At 36.3% G+C, this 18,699-nt stretch overlaps 1 protein-coding gene across 3 annotated transcripts in view; it reads right to left on the bottom strand.

The window, feature by feature from the left end:
* Positions 1–18,699, bottom strand: part of LOC121869335 (G protein-coupled receptor kinase 2-like) — a 60,824-nt gene that overhangs the window by 27,972 nt on the left and 14,153 nt on the right. For 2 of the 3 annotated variants that reach the window (XM_042370656.1, XM_042370639.1), the window contains exons 2-8: positions 18,595–18,690; positions 15,182–15,297; positions 9,908–9,985; positions 6,738–6,934; positions 5,193–5,397; positions 4,680–4,826; positions 2,204–2,378 (exon numbers count right to left, since the gene is read on the bottom strand). In XM_042370656.1, the coding sequence (XP_042226590.1) occupies positions 2,204–2,378; positions 4,680–4,826; positions 5,193–5,397; positions 6,738–6,934; positions 9,908–9,985; positions 15,182–15,297; positions 18,595–18,690 (1,014 nt within the window). The remainder of the gene's footprint in view (positions 1–2,203; positions 2,379–4,679; positions 4,827–5,192; positions 5,398–6,737; positions 6,935–9,907; positions 9,986–15,181; positions 15,298–18,594; positions 18,691–18,699) is intronic. The other variant, XM_042370647.1, reaches the window with a different exon arrangement.

Consider the following 18,699-nt stretch of genomic DNA (forward strand, 5'->3'; position numbering starts at 1 on the left):
TACATTAATAGTAATTGTGATTTTTGGGGATATTATATCATGTTGCAGTATACGTATTCTTTTAAGGGGTAAAATGAATACTGTATTTATATTTGAAATATTGTGATGAGTAATAAACTATATCTACAACTAGAAGCTAGATGTTCCTAATATTGTACTCACAGCCATAGTGAGTGTTTTAACGAATACAAAACAGATGATATCTGTACGTATAAACAATGCTTAAATGTGTGTTATTGATTTGCAATTGTTTACATCTATTACTTCATGAAACCACAACCAAATTGGATAAAAATTTCCAGTGGGCACATGGTGTAAAAACAGTGAGTGAATGAAAATACTTCTGATGCTCAGCTACTGGTTCAAGAAGAAAGATTCAGACAGTGAGGCGAGAGTAGTCTTCCATGTGCAGAAGAAAATGTGTTTTTGTGCAAGGTGGTCATTTTGGGATGACAAATGAAGAGGAAGATGCACAAAGTGCTGCTAGGGAGTTATTTTTCATTCCATTTCCTGACAGTGGTCGTTAAACTGATAAAGTCCAACTGTATTGCACAGAAAAGGTGCAAAAAAAAAAGTAATCATTAAACTGAAGCATTGTAAGCAACCCCCATTCCCCCACAAAAAAAAAGAATAAATGAAGGGATGGCTGATGAAATGTATAAGCAAAAGATTTTTGGAAGACCGATACTTCAAGATCATTATCTCCTTATTAGGGGCACTTTACCGACCATACACAGCAAGTTCAAGGTGCTAAGTTGCATAAAATCAAATTTGCTGTGGATTATTTATGAAGTTAATTCCAGGAAAAGTATAAGCAATCACTAGAATTGTGTATTCATGAAAGCCTAATGTTGTGGAGAGGAAGACTACGTTTTAGGCATTTTTCCATCAAAATACCATTGCTTTGGAGTGAACCTGTGCTGTATGATTATGACAAGTGGATATATAGTGGATTATATTCTATATACAAGAAAGGAAACTGACATACTGCTAGATGGTGGATTTGGCACGTCTGATTCTGTTGTGACAGCGTTATTGTCTTTCATCTACAGAAAGGTCACACACTTATTTGGATAACTGGTATAATAACTAAAAGCTTTTTCATTACCTGCTTGGTGCATATGAAACCGACAAAGCAAATAGAAAAACAAAAGATACCAAGCATCACACGTGGTGAGCAAGTGTCGTGGCACAACCTGTGCATCAAGCGGTGTGATAAGCAAGTTTTCAAATGCTTTCTACTGTTCACCAAGATGGAATGAGTGATATTGGCAAAAGAGATCATAGAGGTGAAAAAGTGAGAAAAATTTGATACTGTGCTTGAGTATATATAAGAAAAAAAAACTTGTGGACTATTGTGACATGCTAATAAATAGAACTGTACATAAAAAAATGCTTACCTTGACAAACAATATGCTAACACAAACAGTGATGTCCACTTTTGTATCGGTGTAATAAAAGCAAGAAAAACTCATTTAAAACTGAACAACTCAATACAGTATAGTAGTATACCTGTACATCTGGCAGTACTGCCCTGGTACTAAGACAGTGAGTGATTCTTATGCTGTGTAGTAACAGTAGGAGAGACTGTTTTGAGACAAGTTAAACATTTAAGTTACCAGATGTAACTACAGTACTGTAATCTATTCACCGACAGTCAAAATATGAGATAATGTATATATATATATATATATATATATATTTTATCAAATAGTAAAATGAATGTTTCAATTGGGTTAGGTTGGGTTCTAACCTAACTAATGTAAGGTAACGTAATATAAAATAACGTAGTATGACGTAGCGCTATGCTACATTAGGTTACGTTACTTTAGGTTAGGACCTAACCTAACCCAATTTAAATCTTTGTTTTGCTATTTGACTAAACAAATTCAATCATTTCGTGAAATGCTGATTACACGATTTGATTGTAACATATACAGTATATATATTAATATTGTTTGTTTTCAAATATCCATCAACTGCAACACAGGTGGTGGGTGCTGGGCATAAGCCAGCTAGTGAAAGGGTAGACACAAAATAAACAAAGAATACCTGGGCAAACTTAGATTTGGTTAGGCACGTAAAAAATTAACTCAACTTGCCCTTGTTAAATCATGTTCAAGTCTGTTGAGGCATGCCACCTCATACAGTAGTTCACTACATAAAATACATTAAGAAAAATTATCTACTTGTAACTGCTCACCCATGTATCCAACTGTGCCCACTCTACCCCGCACCATCTCTCCTTCAGGTATCTGAACAGCTAAACCAAGGTCAGATATTCGGACATGACCATGATCATCTAGTAGAATGTTTTCAGGCTTACAGTCTCTGTACACGATGCCCTGTGTGTGTAAGTGCCCCAATCCACACAATACCTAGAAGTAATAGTTGTTGTTATTACATGGATAACCTCCAGTGCTAAAACAAGCACATGTACACTTCATTATCTAAGTCAACATCTAAAATTACTCTTCTTTAATCAATAAATGAATAAAAGTCTTTATTACTCTAATTCCAGCCACCATACGTCAGCAGATAAGGACATGCAAGAGTGAAAACATAACCCATCATGACTTACTACACAACAAAGACCCATAATACTGCCAAAAATCATCAGTATAACCATTTTGGCACATGCGCATCACCATCCATACACTGTAGTACTGTAGTATACAGGGTATATGAATCAAGTTTTACAGACCCCATTAAAAAACAAACCCTTATGCTTGTACACTAGTGAGCACTATACAATCATATGTGCATAATTCATTAAACCCCTTTAGCACCAGAATATAACTACCCAGATACACCAGTCAATAATTAATATATATTTTTTTAAATATACAAAAATTAAGTAAATATAAAGAGAAACGGTGAAATTTTTTAAGTACAGTACTTGTGCATCAAAAGGTCCTCCAAATGTTACAATAGGTGGCACATCTTGTGATGCATGAGATAGATAGGCACTGATGGCACCCTTAATTAAATACTTTCCATTCACTTACCAATACTGTTGCTACGAGACACAACTAATGTACAGGATTTTCTACCAAAGATATTGTTTTGGGTTTTTTCTGGTGCTTCGAATAAATATACCTAGCTAAGGCAACTTCTTGGTAAAGTTGTATATCATGTTTTTATGTTACCTTTGTAGTAATTTTAACAAGTCAACCACTTAGATGTATCCTTACAGCTTCAGTTCCAAAGAATATTAATTAAGTGAACCTTTGCGGATCTGGACCTGAATTTGAAAATTGACACGGTTCAATTTATGGCCTGTGCCCACATGACCTTTTTGTTAAGTCATCCTCAGAGGTGAACAACGTTTTTCCCTTAAGTTTGCCAGTCCTTTTCTGCTGCTGGTGCAAGATGACCAGAATCAAGAAAAAAAAACACTCTCTCCCTGTATTGTCATTTGTTCTCCCGACCTGCTATAGCATTACTGTTCTGTGCTGGTGTTCCCCATCCATTATAAGGTTAAAAAGATCAAAAGGTAAGATCAATTTATGTTAAGATTTATTTATATGCTCACTGTAAGAACCAAGTGATGCTGCAACTGACAGTTTGTGCTAAAGCATTCCACAGACCATTTCTAAATAGTGAATCATATACAATACTTTTTCCATCTGTGATCCAAAAAAATAATCTAAAATAAGCCATCCTAATTTTTCTATTTCACAATCCTTTAAGTTATGCCAACATAAACAAAATCCTTGAATACATACTGTAGTCTTGACTAAATTTTCATACCAATGTTACACTTCACATCCATTACATCACTAACAAAAAGAGTTCACCAAAACATTAATGCTACATGCTCTCTACAGTATAACTATACTGTACTCCATTCATACGAGCTTTGCCTAGAGCAGATTTTATCAATGCAGCTGATTGACTGGTGGAACGAGGTGCACTGGGTTAATCTAGAACTCTTTTATTATTTATATTCTTTGATTATGTAAATAGTTTAACATTAAGTGCTGATCTAGAATGACATCCAAATCCAGGTAAGTAATGATCAGCATGTGAAACACACAGTAATGTAATTATCTTAAAAGTGAAAAAAGATCAGTGGCATTTGCTATTATTTCAACACCCCCTCACAAACTCACATGGCATGACTTGACCAATCACAAGCTTCCTTTGATTTGTCCCAGTTGCAAGCTTGGAATTTTCCCCAACTGTGATACTACATGTTTACTAAAACTCAGCACTATACTGTAACTTCTTAACTAAAAGATTTTTCCTACATAAATCAGAACCTGAGAAAATTTTTTTTTAAGGGGGGGAATAACTCCAGATCTTCATAAATTGGGAACTGCTTGTATAGGAACTCAAAGCAGAATATAACTTGTACAACCCATAACATTAATTATACTTAGTTTCTAGCACAAAATAATGTCTATCACTCATCGGCTGTGACCATCACTTCCTAACTATAAAAAAAAAAAAAAAAATATTGTAACACGTCAAAAAATAGGAGGCATGCAGGGATACAAGCTGAGAGTGAGTCAGAGATATAAAAAGCAGTTGCAACATAAAAATGACTCGTCTGCCACACCAAGAATATCAAGTCAACACAGAGGGGGGGGAAAAATAAATAAATATACTATAGTCAATCCAGTAAGATATACATGCACAAATTGACTGAGGTCCCAACATAGACCAATACACACCTCAGCTGCATGGAAAACGGCTCTCTCTTGGTCAAAGCCTGGATCTCGGCCCATATTATAGATGTGAAATTTGAGGTCCCCGCCATTCATTATGGTTAAGACGAGACATAGGGAATCTTTTGTTTCGTAGGCGTACGCTAGACTAACCTGCAACAAAACAAAATTATCTGTTGGGCTATGAGGGTGAGAGAGAAACACAAGGTCAAGACATCCTGGGGGTAATATGACCTTACTGATGATATAAACAGAGAGAGAGAGAGAGAGAGAGAGCACACACTGAATATCAAGTCTCTGTAGACTATTGTTGCCTGCCATTACTTCCCAGCTGAAGTCAGACACTGTACCAATTCAAAGGTGGATTAACTAAGGGTGTCCCAGGAAATCTTAGGACAGGAAGTAAGTGCTGTACCCATTGGGCCACTGCTCCCCTTCATATATAAGTGAATATAACACCAACAAAACAATCAATATTCCCTGCCCCACACTGACTGTGAGATATGACAATATACTTACAACAAATCTGGAATTAATTTTTTGTAGAATTTGCTTCTCTATAAGCACCATAGCTTCACCCTTTCTCTTCTTTATTCTCTTCTTTTCTAACTTCTTACATGCATACATTTTGCCAGTTGCTCTAACTTGACACGCACACACTTCACCAAAGCCACCCTTGCCTAACACTCTGTACATTCTGAACGTCTTGTACGTTACTATTTGACTGAAAAGAAAAACAAAATTAGCATACATAAAGACACTGTTTTTGTTATGTAAGTAAAGTACAGTACTGAACTACAAATGCAATCTATTATAAATAGGAACCAATACTGTACAGGAAACAACTTCTTTCTAAAATGAGAAAAAAAGGCAAGCAAGTTCTTCTTGTTAGACTGGAAGCAGAGGAGCTAAGTAATGAATGATAGGAACCACAAAACAAGAAAATAACTAAAAAAATAAGATATATGCCCAAATTTGTCCATTACAGTACGTTTCTGACTCGGCACCAGATGTTCTACATTACCTCGACAGCTTCACTAAGTTTATGAGCGGATCAGAAGGTTAAGATAACTCACACCCATTTAATACATGTATCCCTCATTATCTGAAAATTGCATTCTTTTCATCTCTTTTCCACTATCCGTAAGTGATCCTCAATAATCCAATAGATGGCGAGATTGAAAATTCAAATCAGTCCACCCCACCTCACTCCCCGTGGTGGCCTTGACAGCCCTCCAATAAGGTAATGTACCAAGTGTACAGTATATTTTATTTAGTTTAGAAATAACAAAACAGTAGATAGATATTAAATTACAATATGCAGTTAGGTAGGGTTAATTTTTGTGAACCAATTAATAGACCTATAAATGTAGTGTACTGACAGAACAACCTCCTAATAACATCAAGTACAACCAAAATAATTAAATACAACCTAAAAAACAGTACTGAGACAATGGAACAGATTCATGATCTACCAATGTCAAGAAAATGTGTAAATAATGTACCTGGTGGTGGAGATACATTTCAAATAAATTTAGTTCTTTAAATTATCAATACTGTTTTGGTACTCCTAAACATTCTAAACAAGGATTTGGGTTTCTCGCAAATGAACGAAATTCTCTGGCATTAGCCAAAAGAAAATACCCAAATGTGACACTACTCCTCAACAGGTTAATGTCACTGGTTTTCACATACTAATTACAAGTTTTAGATCCTGTTTTAATGCATGTTGCAGTTAAACTTTTGAGCCATCTAGATATATTACCATAATAAATAACAGCTAGTGGGGCACAAATCAGCAACCCCTAAGACAGGAGGTGACCTCTGTATCTACTCACTCATGGAGGCAGAGGAGTACCTGAGTCTTAATACAAACCAATCTTTTATCAACTAATTTTGATCTTTTATTACTATATAATGAACATCAAACAAGCCAAAATTGGCAAAGTTTGATGTCAAATGCATTACCTAAATTCATCCTCAAAAGCTACTCGTCTGAGAGGTGCAACTCAGAATAAATGATCAATTTAAGAACTGAAGCAGTTGTGTTACTATGAAACTCACCTTTCCAGCCATTTCCATTGTAGATATCTATTAAAGTACATGGAAGCCTCAAATTCCTTGAAAGGCTCATTGGCCAGGAAGAGCTTGACTTCTGCAGCACAGCCAAGAAACAGTTCTTTCCCTGCAGTCTCGAGGTTCTCCTTACAAGTCACTATCAGGGACTCATTTAGGATTCCTACTATCTGCCACTCTTTGGACTGAGGGAAAAAAATAATAGAAATATTACCATTTAGAAATGTTGTAATAAATCTTTTAATATTATTCAGCTTTCTGTCAGCCACAATTACGTACCTTTTATATCATACTGAAAATGTGTAGAGGGATCTGAGGATATAAAGCAAGAACCCTTGAGCATTAAAAAATCAATACCTTCATACTGTATCATTCTTATCTTCATCTTGACTACCATAGTTGTACAATGTTCCAAGAACACAACTGACAAACTACACAGTTGACTGCATTAAGCATAGATTTTAAAAACCCTTTTAATTGTACTGAACAATTCAATATGTATTTTGTTTGTATAAGAAGTCTGTTAAGATTTGGTCTTACAAAGTAGATAACATTAGGCATTACAAGACATAAGAACCAACAACAAAATAGTCCATCACTTGATCTGAGTAAAACAAAAAATACAGAGAAATATGAAAATGATGAACTGATTCTGAAATCCCATAACATAGTCCCTCCACATGAGTGAGCAAAGGTAGGACTACCTGACCTCACCAAGGAACTCGACTGTCCCACCCAACTGAAAACTCACCCAGAGGTAAATGTTTTTCAGATTATTTTGTGATGTATCATTTCCAAAGGAATAATGTTAATGATGTGTTAATGTACAACTACACATACTGTATGTCTTTTCTTGCCCCAGACAGCCTGACATAATCTCTTAACTCCTCCACCGTGTTTACTCTTTGGACTTACTACCCAAGCTGTTAACATTTACTGTGCATTATTAGGTGCATCAGTGATAATAGGGCTTTGTATTCATGTCTGAAGATTGTTTAATGATGCACTTGATGTACATGTATCCTCGATAATCATGGGGGTTAGGTTCCAGAAAACCACTGTGATAAGCAAAACCGTACATATCGAAACACATAAAGGGAAAAAATTTTTCATCCACAACCCCAAAGATGCATCCCCTAACTGACCAAAATATATCCCCAAAAGTGTGTAGGTACACTAAAAAATCTAATACTAATAACATATCTTTCCTCATTAATGAATAACAAATAAACAAAGTACAGTACTGTACAATATTGTAGTACAGTATTGTACCATGAATGACAGTCAAAGTAGAATGAGAAGCAGAGGGTCGGTGAGACTCAGTGGGTGGGAGAGGGATGAAGATGGAAAGTAGGCAGGATATTGTGTAGTGGACATTGTGCTAATCTGCTCTGGCTAAAGCAAATCCATCACAGAAATTATGATTTAGGTGGTGATAATAGAGGTAGTGGTGTTGTTGGTGATCATGGAGCTGGTGGTGAAGGGGGAAATTGTGGTAAGGAGATGATGCGTCAGTCAGTTTATTAGGTAACACTGGCTGCAACACTGCCAGACACAACTGAGCAGCTGATGTCTCCCCACAGAACTGAGTGTAAGTATAAATGATCAACGTTGTATTCCTTCCATATTACGATACATAAATTTTAAATTATGGAGTGAGAAAGCAGAAAGGTGGAGGTGATTAGAGAGGTGGAGTGGAGGGAGGCAGTAAAATGCAATGGGTGTGTTGTCAAGTGCATGCTTATCCTTCTCAGGAACATCGGGACAATCAACCAGAGAATACACACGTCTTAGTCGCTTGGCTGGATCAGGAACCTTAACATTTTTCTTGTTCACGGGTGCCATGGTGGAGGGTAAGTAAAAGTTACAAAATCTGCACTAAAAACAAGCACGGAGCAGGAAACCATCTTCAAAGACCGACAAAAACAGTGCAGAGAAACAAATGCTGTCACTGGAAGCTGGTGCCACAAGCCATGCTGCCATCTCTTGGCAATTACTGCTACCGCTGGCTCTCACAGACCCGCCATTGTCCCATGATAATTCCACGATAACCCAGATCAATCAGTGATAAGTGTACACGTGGTCGCAATTGAGGATACCGTGTTAAACCAGATCAGCGATTATAGGGTCCCGTGATTATCAAGGATACATGTACTGTATACAGTATACAACTTGTGTTGTATGTAGAGTGTTTGTTATATGTCAATGAAAGCATGGGCTTTTAAAGATGCCAAACAGAGATTTGTTTAAACTGAAATAAGAATGGTGATATGTATGTGTAATGTGACACTGAGAGATAGGAAACCCTATTCAGAGCTAAGTTAGGCAAAAAGAGTATTGGTGACATTTTGCATAGAGGTAAGCAGAGACGGTTCAGCCATGTGGAGAGAATGGAGAACAATCAGATCAATTTGAAAGGGAGGAGAGCTTGGAGTAAGCCAAGAATAACACAGGATGAAGTTATGTGAAATGATCTCAGGGATATGCACCTGACAAGTGAAGTTACAAGGGATCATGCAGCCAGGAGAAGTCATCAGGTAATCACAGCTAATCCAAGAAAGTGAAGAAAATGACTAAAACGTTAATGATGATGATTAACTGGTGCTATAATTCAATACAGGTGTTAGGAAAAAATGCTAAAATGACAATGGATGTTTTAAATATATAGTGGGCCAACAGGGGTGAGAAAGTACTGTATAATTTGTAGGTAGGTAGGTGGGTGTTCATCATTTTGTTTTTTGCCCACTTTGGTCAACAAATTAGGGTAACATTTTAAAGCATCACTGAAAACAAACACACTTGCATAGAGAGAAAGGTCCTGCAAGATTCAAAGGACTGACTAGTGGTGTTAGCTTCACTTCATATTCTGGCATAAGCACTAATAGAGTGATGGAAGCTGTTAAATTAATGAGCCTTTATGGCATGTCCCTGAACATTATAGGGAAGCAACAGTCATGTATGGAGGATCAGGTAATTCAAAACACTGACATGTTGAAGACTGGTGACTGTGTACATACTATAGAGTTAAGGAGCTATGAATAACTGAACCATCCGTGGCAATTTATAGGGTGAGACTGGAATGTCATGCTAGACAAAGACAAACATGGATAAATAGACATACAGACCAACAGATATAACACTCCTAAAATAAAACTTACCCTTGGTTGTAAATATTTGTTAAAAAGGGTATGTGCAACCTCCTGTCTCTTCTCGTCCACCTCAACTTGGTAAATTTCCTGCAACAAAAAAAATTTAACCATGATCAAGCCAGAGAACTGATCACGGAGGACAAAACCAATGAAGAGGATTAACAATATAATGCATACTATAGTGACATGGCCAAATTTGAAGGCTTTGATATTCACTAATATCCCACAAAGCAAGAACTGAATTAGTCAATATATCACCTTACATTACTGAGAAGCTGTTGTACTTGCAACACTACCAGGATTTAATGCCAGATCATATATCACACAATGTTCAGTCTACAAGAATCCCTCAGCTATCATCTACCTCACAATGAATAATCATCAATTTGAGCTACTGTACTGACACACAAACTGCAGCTCTTTCCAATAACCTCTTCCTTCGGAGTCTGCTTATTTAAAACTAGAGGATTCATGTGCTCAGTGGGTAAACACCATATAAAACATAGAGATAACAATACATCTCATACTAGATGGGGAAATAGTATTATAACAGCACAAGTCTCCCCCAGGTTACAGTAACTCAAGTTGCAGAAGTTCACCCAGGCGGAATTTGTAAACTGTGACCACAAACCTTGGGATACGGCCCGTAAAGTGGGTACATTTTCAACACAAAAATCACTATAGAAAAAACAAAAATATACAATTTATTTGGTGGGATTTCTTGGTGTTTGCTCTCATCAAGCCTGGGTAAGCTGTGTATTCATGTCACTGGACTCAGTTTATTTATATCTTCCAGCACATACGCTTGATCTTTCGACCCCAGCTCTTGAATTTAACACTTATATACGTACCTTATTCAAGACTGTCCAGTGTATTACCCATAATCATGATGAGTGGGAAGAGGCAATCAGGTACAAGTGAAAGCAGTGGTGCTAAAAGAGCCCGTAAAGGAATTACGTTGGATATAAAACTTGATGTTTTATGAAGGTTTGTTGTGAGAGATAAACTTAGCCAGATTGCAAAAACATTAGGGCTTGCTACATCTCCCAGTAATTCCCATTGCACCACATCACCTTACACAGCACTCAACATCATTTGTGGTGAGTTAAATTCAAGTGTTTTATGTATCACAGTAGAACCTCGATAAATCGGACTAATTGGCGCAGACCCCAGTCCTAAAAAAGTGAATATATTTGGGAGGGGGGGGGAGGATAACACTGCTTATCTGAACTGTTCAAAGAAAATCAGTTGTTATGACTGCACTTCATCAATTAAGGTCTTTAAGTGTATAACAAGGTTATTAGAAGAATATTACATCAACAAGAAAAAAATATGAAACAGAATTCTTTGGGTTGAAAATCACACATAAGAGTGGTCGTCAACATCTGCTTTCACTGAGATAATTGTTATTTACTGTAGTGTTATATGTAAGTAACCACAGAATTTGTCTTATGAATAAAAAGAAAACTGTATATTGTACAGTCCTATAAAGATAAAAATAAGAACAAATAAGTGTAGAATTATATTGTATGTAGAAGATGAGTTTTTATCTGGGAGCGGCTGGCAGAGGGGAGGGGGAGCATGGGTGGGTGGCTCCCTCCCTATCTCTCCCCCAAGATTCCTTTAAAACATCTTTATGCAATATCACCACATTTCTCATATAATTCAGGATTATTTGGTGCCAAGTTGATAAAATATCATCATAAAAGAATCTTGGGTGACTTTGCTTGGGAGATTGGTATCCCCGCATCCCCTGAGCAACGCTCTTGTGCATTATGCAGAAGACCCGACAGCAGCACCCTTATCCACTACCTCCTAAGATGTCCCCACACACAACGCTTCCGTGACGCCTGCTGGACCACCACTCCACGACCCCCTGACGGAGACACGATGATCCTCCCCATACTGGCCAGATATTATGTAAATAACATTGATTATGTGTTAAAGGAATATCCTTCCTTCCTTCCTTAGGCTTTAGTAAGCCCTTTATAATATTTATAATGTATATACTTGTTACACTTGCCAGATGCTTCTGGTGTCATTGTACAGGGGTACCTAGTGACACCACTAGGATCCCGCTTCCTCTATCAAGGAAAAAACAATTGAAATTGAAGAAAAAAAATTTAATAAAAGAATCAGCTTTCCTGAAAAAAGAAATCCACACTGAACACCATGAGTCATTTGTTTACAAAGGGCAAACAGCTGATTGCCTTCCCACAATGTCTGTCTTCAACACTTAGTAAATTAGTACAGTACAGTCATGTATTTATCACCATTTAATAAATACTATTGTACAGCAGTGTATTTATCATTATTTAATAAGTAATATTGTAGTGTACTGTACAGTATTATGTATCTTCATATACCCTGGTTTATTCATTAATCATTTGTCTAAGTGTACAAGTAGCTAAATTGAGTCATCTTATAACACTAAAAGGTAGTAAATAGCGTTGTTAGGAAGGTATCTTCATATCAAATATTATACAGTGTATTATTGTGAACCCTGTTGTAAGCTGGTCTACTGAAAGCTCTCACACGAACGCATCTTGAGTAAATAACCTTCTCATACAGCTCATCCTTTTATTTTCAAGTCATATTATAAATCACATACAGCATTGTATTTTTTCTCTCTTACTGAAGATGTTATATTAATCATGATGAACCATAAACCAATCATATGAGAACATAATACTGAATCAATAAATAAATAAATCTGCCTAGTGACGAATGTGGCAACACCTGATCAGCCCCAGCCTGCTTACATACTCAAGTGCCTTAGTTCTCAGTCGGCCTATAGCAAATCTGATTAGACCACTGTACAGTATTCAGTAAGTGTGGTTCATTTCGTAAGATTTTTTTTATTAATCTTCCGCATTTCTTAAAACACACAATTTTTATATATACTGTATACAGGAGGCCCACCAAGTTCATGGATTTTTATTTTGCGGTCCTCTATTATTCGCAAATGACACCCTGAATGTACCCAAGAATGTCTGTGGGTATTTTTAAAGTTGTCGGCATTTTCGCGGCTGGGACAGGGAGCCATTCGTTCTAGAGACAGTAATTTCCTTTACCTGTATTGTAAATATGTGTGTGTGTGTGTGTGTGTGTGTGTGTGTGTGTGTGTAGACACACACATTCTATGGCAACCTGTGGTGTAATGGTCAGCAAGCTTGCCTCACAAGAGAGCGGTCCCGGGTTCGATCCCCGGGCAGGGTGAAGCTATGGGCAAGTTTTTTTATGCCATATGCCTCTGTCTGCCCAGCAGTAATTGGGAACCTGGATGTTAATCAATTTGAGGATCATGTTCCGTGGGATTGGTTAGCCAGTGCAGTTGGCGAGTTATCCGGTCTTCTCGGACTATTCCTTGACACTAGGTCATGCAACTCGTTAACTCAGGGTGTGGTTGTTGTGTTGGTGACAGCTTCTACACTTTAAACAAATTCACGCCTAGGTGGCCCTTTGGCCAGCCATCCTCGTTACATGAGGGGCAAACATTATACACACATGTATACAATACAAGTAAAAGAAATAACTGTCAAAATGTAACCCCCCTTCCCCGGTCCGCAAATGTTATTCATGGGTTTGGCGATTCGCGGCCATTTTGAGAACCTAACCCCCGCGAATTTGGGGGGCTCCTGCATATATATATATATATATATATATATATATATATATATATATATATATATATATATATATATATATATATATATATATATATATATATATATATATATATATATATATATATATATATATGTTTTTTTTAGTATTTCTGGTGACCAGAGCACCTCCGAGTCCAAAAAAAAAGCGAATTCTGATATACTGAAGTCCAATTTATCGAGGTTTTACTAATTATCATATCAGAAAATAATCAATGTATGTGTTTAAAAATGTGTATTTTCATTCATAAGTGTGCTTGTACTACTTCTTTTTGCCAAAAAAATTTCTTTAGGAATGCATGTCAATTATATAATGGAAGCCAATGGGAAATGGGGTTCACATTAAGGAATTTCACGTTACAGTCAACTTTTCACAAACACATCCCCTCAGTAACCTGGGGAATTACTGTATGCGTTAAAAGTAAACAAAAATACTGACAACGAGAACTTCTGCTTACAAGTAGAAATAAATTCAGCAACTTGGATGGTTGTTCAATAGAGACAGACTTCAGTGTACCTCACCATAGCCAATGAATTACAAGCACAAAAAACATAAGAATAATTTGCATGTACAAGTGCAAATTGATTTGGGTTTAATATATTATAAATATATACTTATCAAAAGACTTGTGATGCATTTTCCCATAATGAATTGAAGGGAACCAAACATTTAATATACTACTGACTGCACTTGATCAGTCAACCCCGGCCCTTTCCACATGTTTATGCCTTACATAACAAGCAAGGAACAAATGCTTCACTTATTTGATAATCAAACCTGCATGTAGACTTCTCCATCAAGTGTTGTTTCAAGGTTGGGAAGCAACAGGTGGGAGGACTAGAGATGATCAATCATAATCCCAACACTTTTCACCATCTCCAGACTCACGAGGCAACATTTGATACACAGGTCTACATGGTTTGGATATCACCTTTATAAAGCACTTGCTATTTGCTTGCAATGTGAGGCACAATTAGTGGAAAGGGCAGGGGTTGACTCATCAGGGTCAGTCAAGCAGCTGGGTAGGAAGAAGGAAGCCAGAAGTGAGCAAGATACAAAAGACAAAAATAAAGACAATAGGAAAATGTGGGACATAATCAAGAGGTTATGATGGCAACTGTGGTCATGGGAAGAAATTATCAATGAATGAGAGAGAGAGAGAGAGAGAGAGACACACACACACACACCTGCTTAGTTCCCTCATCATTACATTTCCACAGTTGACTGAATTAAAAAATAATAATATTCAACGAGAAAAATTTAAATAGAGCAAGTCATATTTTGTAGTCAAATGAGAAATACTTGACATTCAAAGACACATCACAAGAATTATAGTCCTGTGCCTTCAATAAAATTTCATCAGTACTCCAAAAGAACAGGACAATTACATGCAATGCTCAAAAGTAAATTTTACTAAACTATGTTTTCTATTTACTCAATTATGTGGTCCTACTATATTTAGAATTACTGCATCTTATAAGACAATACCTAAAACAGTGAAGAAATTGGAGAACTGGAGAATTCTGAATACTATACTGAGAATTAGGTAAAGAAGATGTAAGCAGGTTTAAGTATTCCAAGAGAAGATCAAATGTACAATACTCAACAAGGACTTACAACTTCATCTAGGAAAATATTGTACTTGTGGTACATAGGCTTTACAGTTTCACAAAACTGCCTAAACAACAGTCTCCCTATTGGCTGCTGATCCACTACATAGCTGTACTTTACATCTGCAATAAAAAAGAAATAAGGAAAGACATTAGGGAACTTTGCTCAATTCCTATGACAACACTTCATTAAGTATGCATCACCTACAGAAAGATTTACAGTAAGGTAATACATCTGAATACCTATACTCATAAATAAGCTACATGATCTTAAATAAGAGACTCGACATAACTGGAACAGTACAATGCAACAATACAATCAAGAGGTAAAGAGCTTTACTCCATTCACATCTTCAAAATTTGTATCAAATACAAAAATAATTACCAGTATTAATACAGTAATGTACTTGAACAATTTTCAATTAAGTATGAAAGGTGGAGTACTGTATAATATCAACATCAAGCAACAATAAGTCATTAAATGACTTGGTGTAAAATGTTGTTGGCAACTCTGCAGTTTGCTCCATCCCTGTGGCTGTTCCCCTGAGCGTACCTCCCCACGAACTACACGTATGTTTATAATTTCTTCAGTTAAACAATGATTTGCGATATATCTAGCCCTTAGGAACTGTAGGTATTTGTCTATTGTGCTATATGTTTGGTAATATATGTTTGGTTACTTTCTGTTTGGCTTCGACCGTTCGTTATGCATATTTTAAAAATTTTAACGTCCTCTTTGATGTGCTAATGCCGTAAAATCATTTGCATTTTTATTTTCATAATTTTTAACATTATTATGGAGAACAGGTCTGATAATAAATAGTGAACACATTAGTATGAATAAATAGACAGCGAAATGAACATTTGATATGAACCAATCAGCTCGCTTATAGAGATGGGGGCGTAGCTTCTGGGCCAAGCTAGTGTAAAGTGACTACGGTATAGTTATACAGACTTTTCCCTGTGAAAAAGTCATAATTTTGAGCAACATAATTACCGCACTCACTTTGTACTCAAATGTACTAAGCTAATGAACAAAAAATTGATCTCTTGTGCAAATTGTGAGATGTTCATACAGTACTCAAATTAATTGCTATCTTACAAGGGTTCCAGCAATGTAAGTTATATTTTGCTAAGTCAGTAACATTTTATAAAAGAAAAACTTTAAGCTTAAAACCACTTTCACCTTCTAAATCCTTATTGCCTTCTGGTTAGGGGGAGGATGAAGGGGGAGGTGAGGTGTGGACAGCCAGGAGGGGAGATTACCAAGTGGGTAGTTATCAGGGAAGGGGTCAGGGATTCACAATTGTACAAGACGGGGAGTTTAAGTTTTTCGCTTATAAAATGGCACTGACTTGACTTAGCAGAATATAACTTGCATTGCTGGAATTCTTATATAAGACAGCAATTAATTTGAGTATAAACATCCCTTAGTTTGCAGTAGAGAACAATATTTTAGTCCTTTAACTTAGTATATTTGAGTACAAAGTGAGAAAAGTATGGTAATATATTCAAAATTATGGCTTTTTAGTAATTAACATAGTACATATAAGTGGAGAGGTCTGGGTGAAAATATTGCCTTATTATTCGGCTTGTCATGTAATTTTGGTGTCAAATTACAGGTGTATATATATATTATTTGTTCTATAGTATTTAATATTTTATATTATCAATGATTAAACCTACACCAGCCAGCCTCCCCCCTCCAACTCACAGTGTCTCACACAAGTCTTTAAACTCTACATGTTGTGTGTGTGATGTTGGGGTATTAATTAATGAATAATAACAGGCCTAATGTTAAAAATGCTTTGAAAGTATTTGAGGTGGATGTAGGGTAGATGATTAGTGGGTCTCATGTTTTTGACCTTGCCTGTTGTTATGTCACTCATTTTCTTATAAGCTATTCTTTCGTTTGCAGTGGAGGTGGTGTGCGGATTAGCGGATCCCATGTTACTGACCTGACCCGATGTTATGTAAGATCACTCGATTTAAATAAGCCTCTCTCGGTTCCTGTAAATTCAGTTGCCTCTGAAGATGTCTTGAATAAAGTCAAAAGCTCTAGTGTTTCCCTTTTCCTGTGTGGTTCTATCAAGTACATTATGTTAGTGGTAACAGTTTCCTAAATACTTCCTGCTAAAATGGGGGTGCATCTTATATGATGTTTTTTATATTATTATCTATCGTTTTTATATGTTTAGTACATTCACCACAGGTTGAAGTAGGTGTGAGCAAGTTCACAGAATTAATATAACTTTAGCAAACTAGTTCACTACATCGAGTGAAAAATAACAGAAAAAATGCCTTCTGTTAAAGCTAGAGTTTGTTATATCGGATTCCGTTAAATTGAGAGTACAGTATACTGTATAGTAGTTGTAAGCATTAAGAAAATCTGTAAGGCATTACCAAGCTCAAGGGAACAGTAATGTCATCTGCCACCTGTGAAATGAACACATTATCATTAGGTACTAAAAATGGTGCACAAAGCCTTACATGAAAAGTCTGACAATTACTAGTCACAATAATGTCACCTAAGGTCTAATCCAACATTTCCATATTCTCTTATTAGAAATATAGTCATTGAGCAAATACCTGTATCACCAAATTTTAACAGCATTAACCACATCTTCATCAAAATTATGACTCATAATATTTGAGTAAATGAAGAACTTCTTTTAAAAATTAATGCATTATTATTAACCTCATTCAGCATTCCAATGTTAAGTATTTTAAGTCCAAACTAAGTTTCATAAGTAACTTGCAGTGTGTCTAGGTAACACTCCACAGTAGCCCACTCTTACTTGTGTTTCTCATAAAGACATACCGTAGCCAGGTTACATAACACACCCCTGATGCAATCCCCCCAGTTATTTCTATCCACTCTTGACAGCCTTCAATATACCTGTACTTCCATGAACTCCATATGAGCTCAGCATTTTCTAAGGTTTGTATCTCTTTACTCTATCAATTATAACATATACATGAGAAGTATTGGTGTTCTGAAGGTCTGTTGGTAGGAGACACTTCCTTATAGCATTCTCATAGCATTCTCTCTGCCATATTAGAGAGAATAATTTCAAGTTCAATACAATACTTTAATAACTGTACTCAAGTCTCCATCAGGTTTACAGCTTCCATACCTGACTAGTGTGACACATCATTGTAAACAGTGAATCAAGAACAAAACTGTACTGTATCATTCACAAAATTAATAAAATGGTCCATTTATCGGCTCGAAAAATGAGTACTGTATGTTGTTGTTGCTTTACCTACTTCACCTGCCAGGGTTATTAAGTACCGGTATTAGTCAGAGGTACAGATATAGTATTAATATAGAGAATAAACATCAAACATTAATCACATAGCTAGGAGTTGCCAATAGAATAATTAAGCAGACAAACAATTATATCAGTCCATACTTACCGAATTTGCTTCTTAAATCTAGACACTGTGATATATGTGGAAATTGTAAAAGCTTTCTCCATTTTTTGCTCTTTCCCTTATTGCTGTCTGAACCTCCTGAAAAAA

This window comes from Homarus americanus, unplaced genomic scaffold (genome assembly GCF_018991925.1).
Source record: "Homarus americanus isolate GMGI-L3 unplaced genomic scaffold, GMGI_Hamer_2.0 scaffold32583, whole genome shotgun sequence".
NCBI classification, from domain to species: domain Eukaryota; kingdom Metazoa; phylum Arthropoda; class Malacostraca; order Decapoda; family Nephropidae; genus Homarus; species Homarus americanus.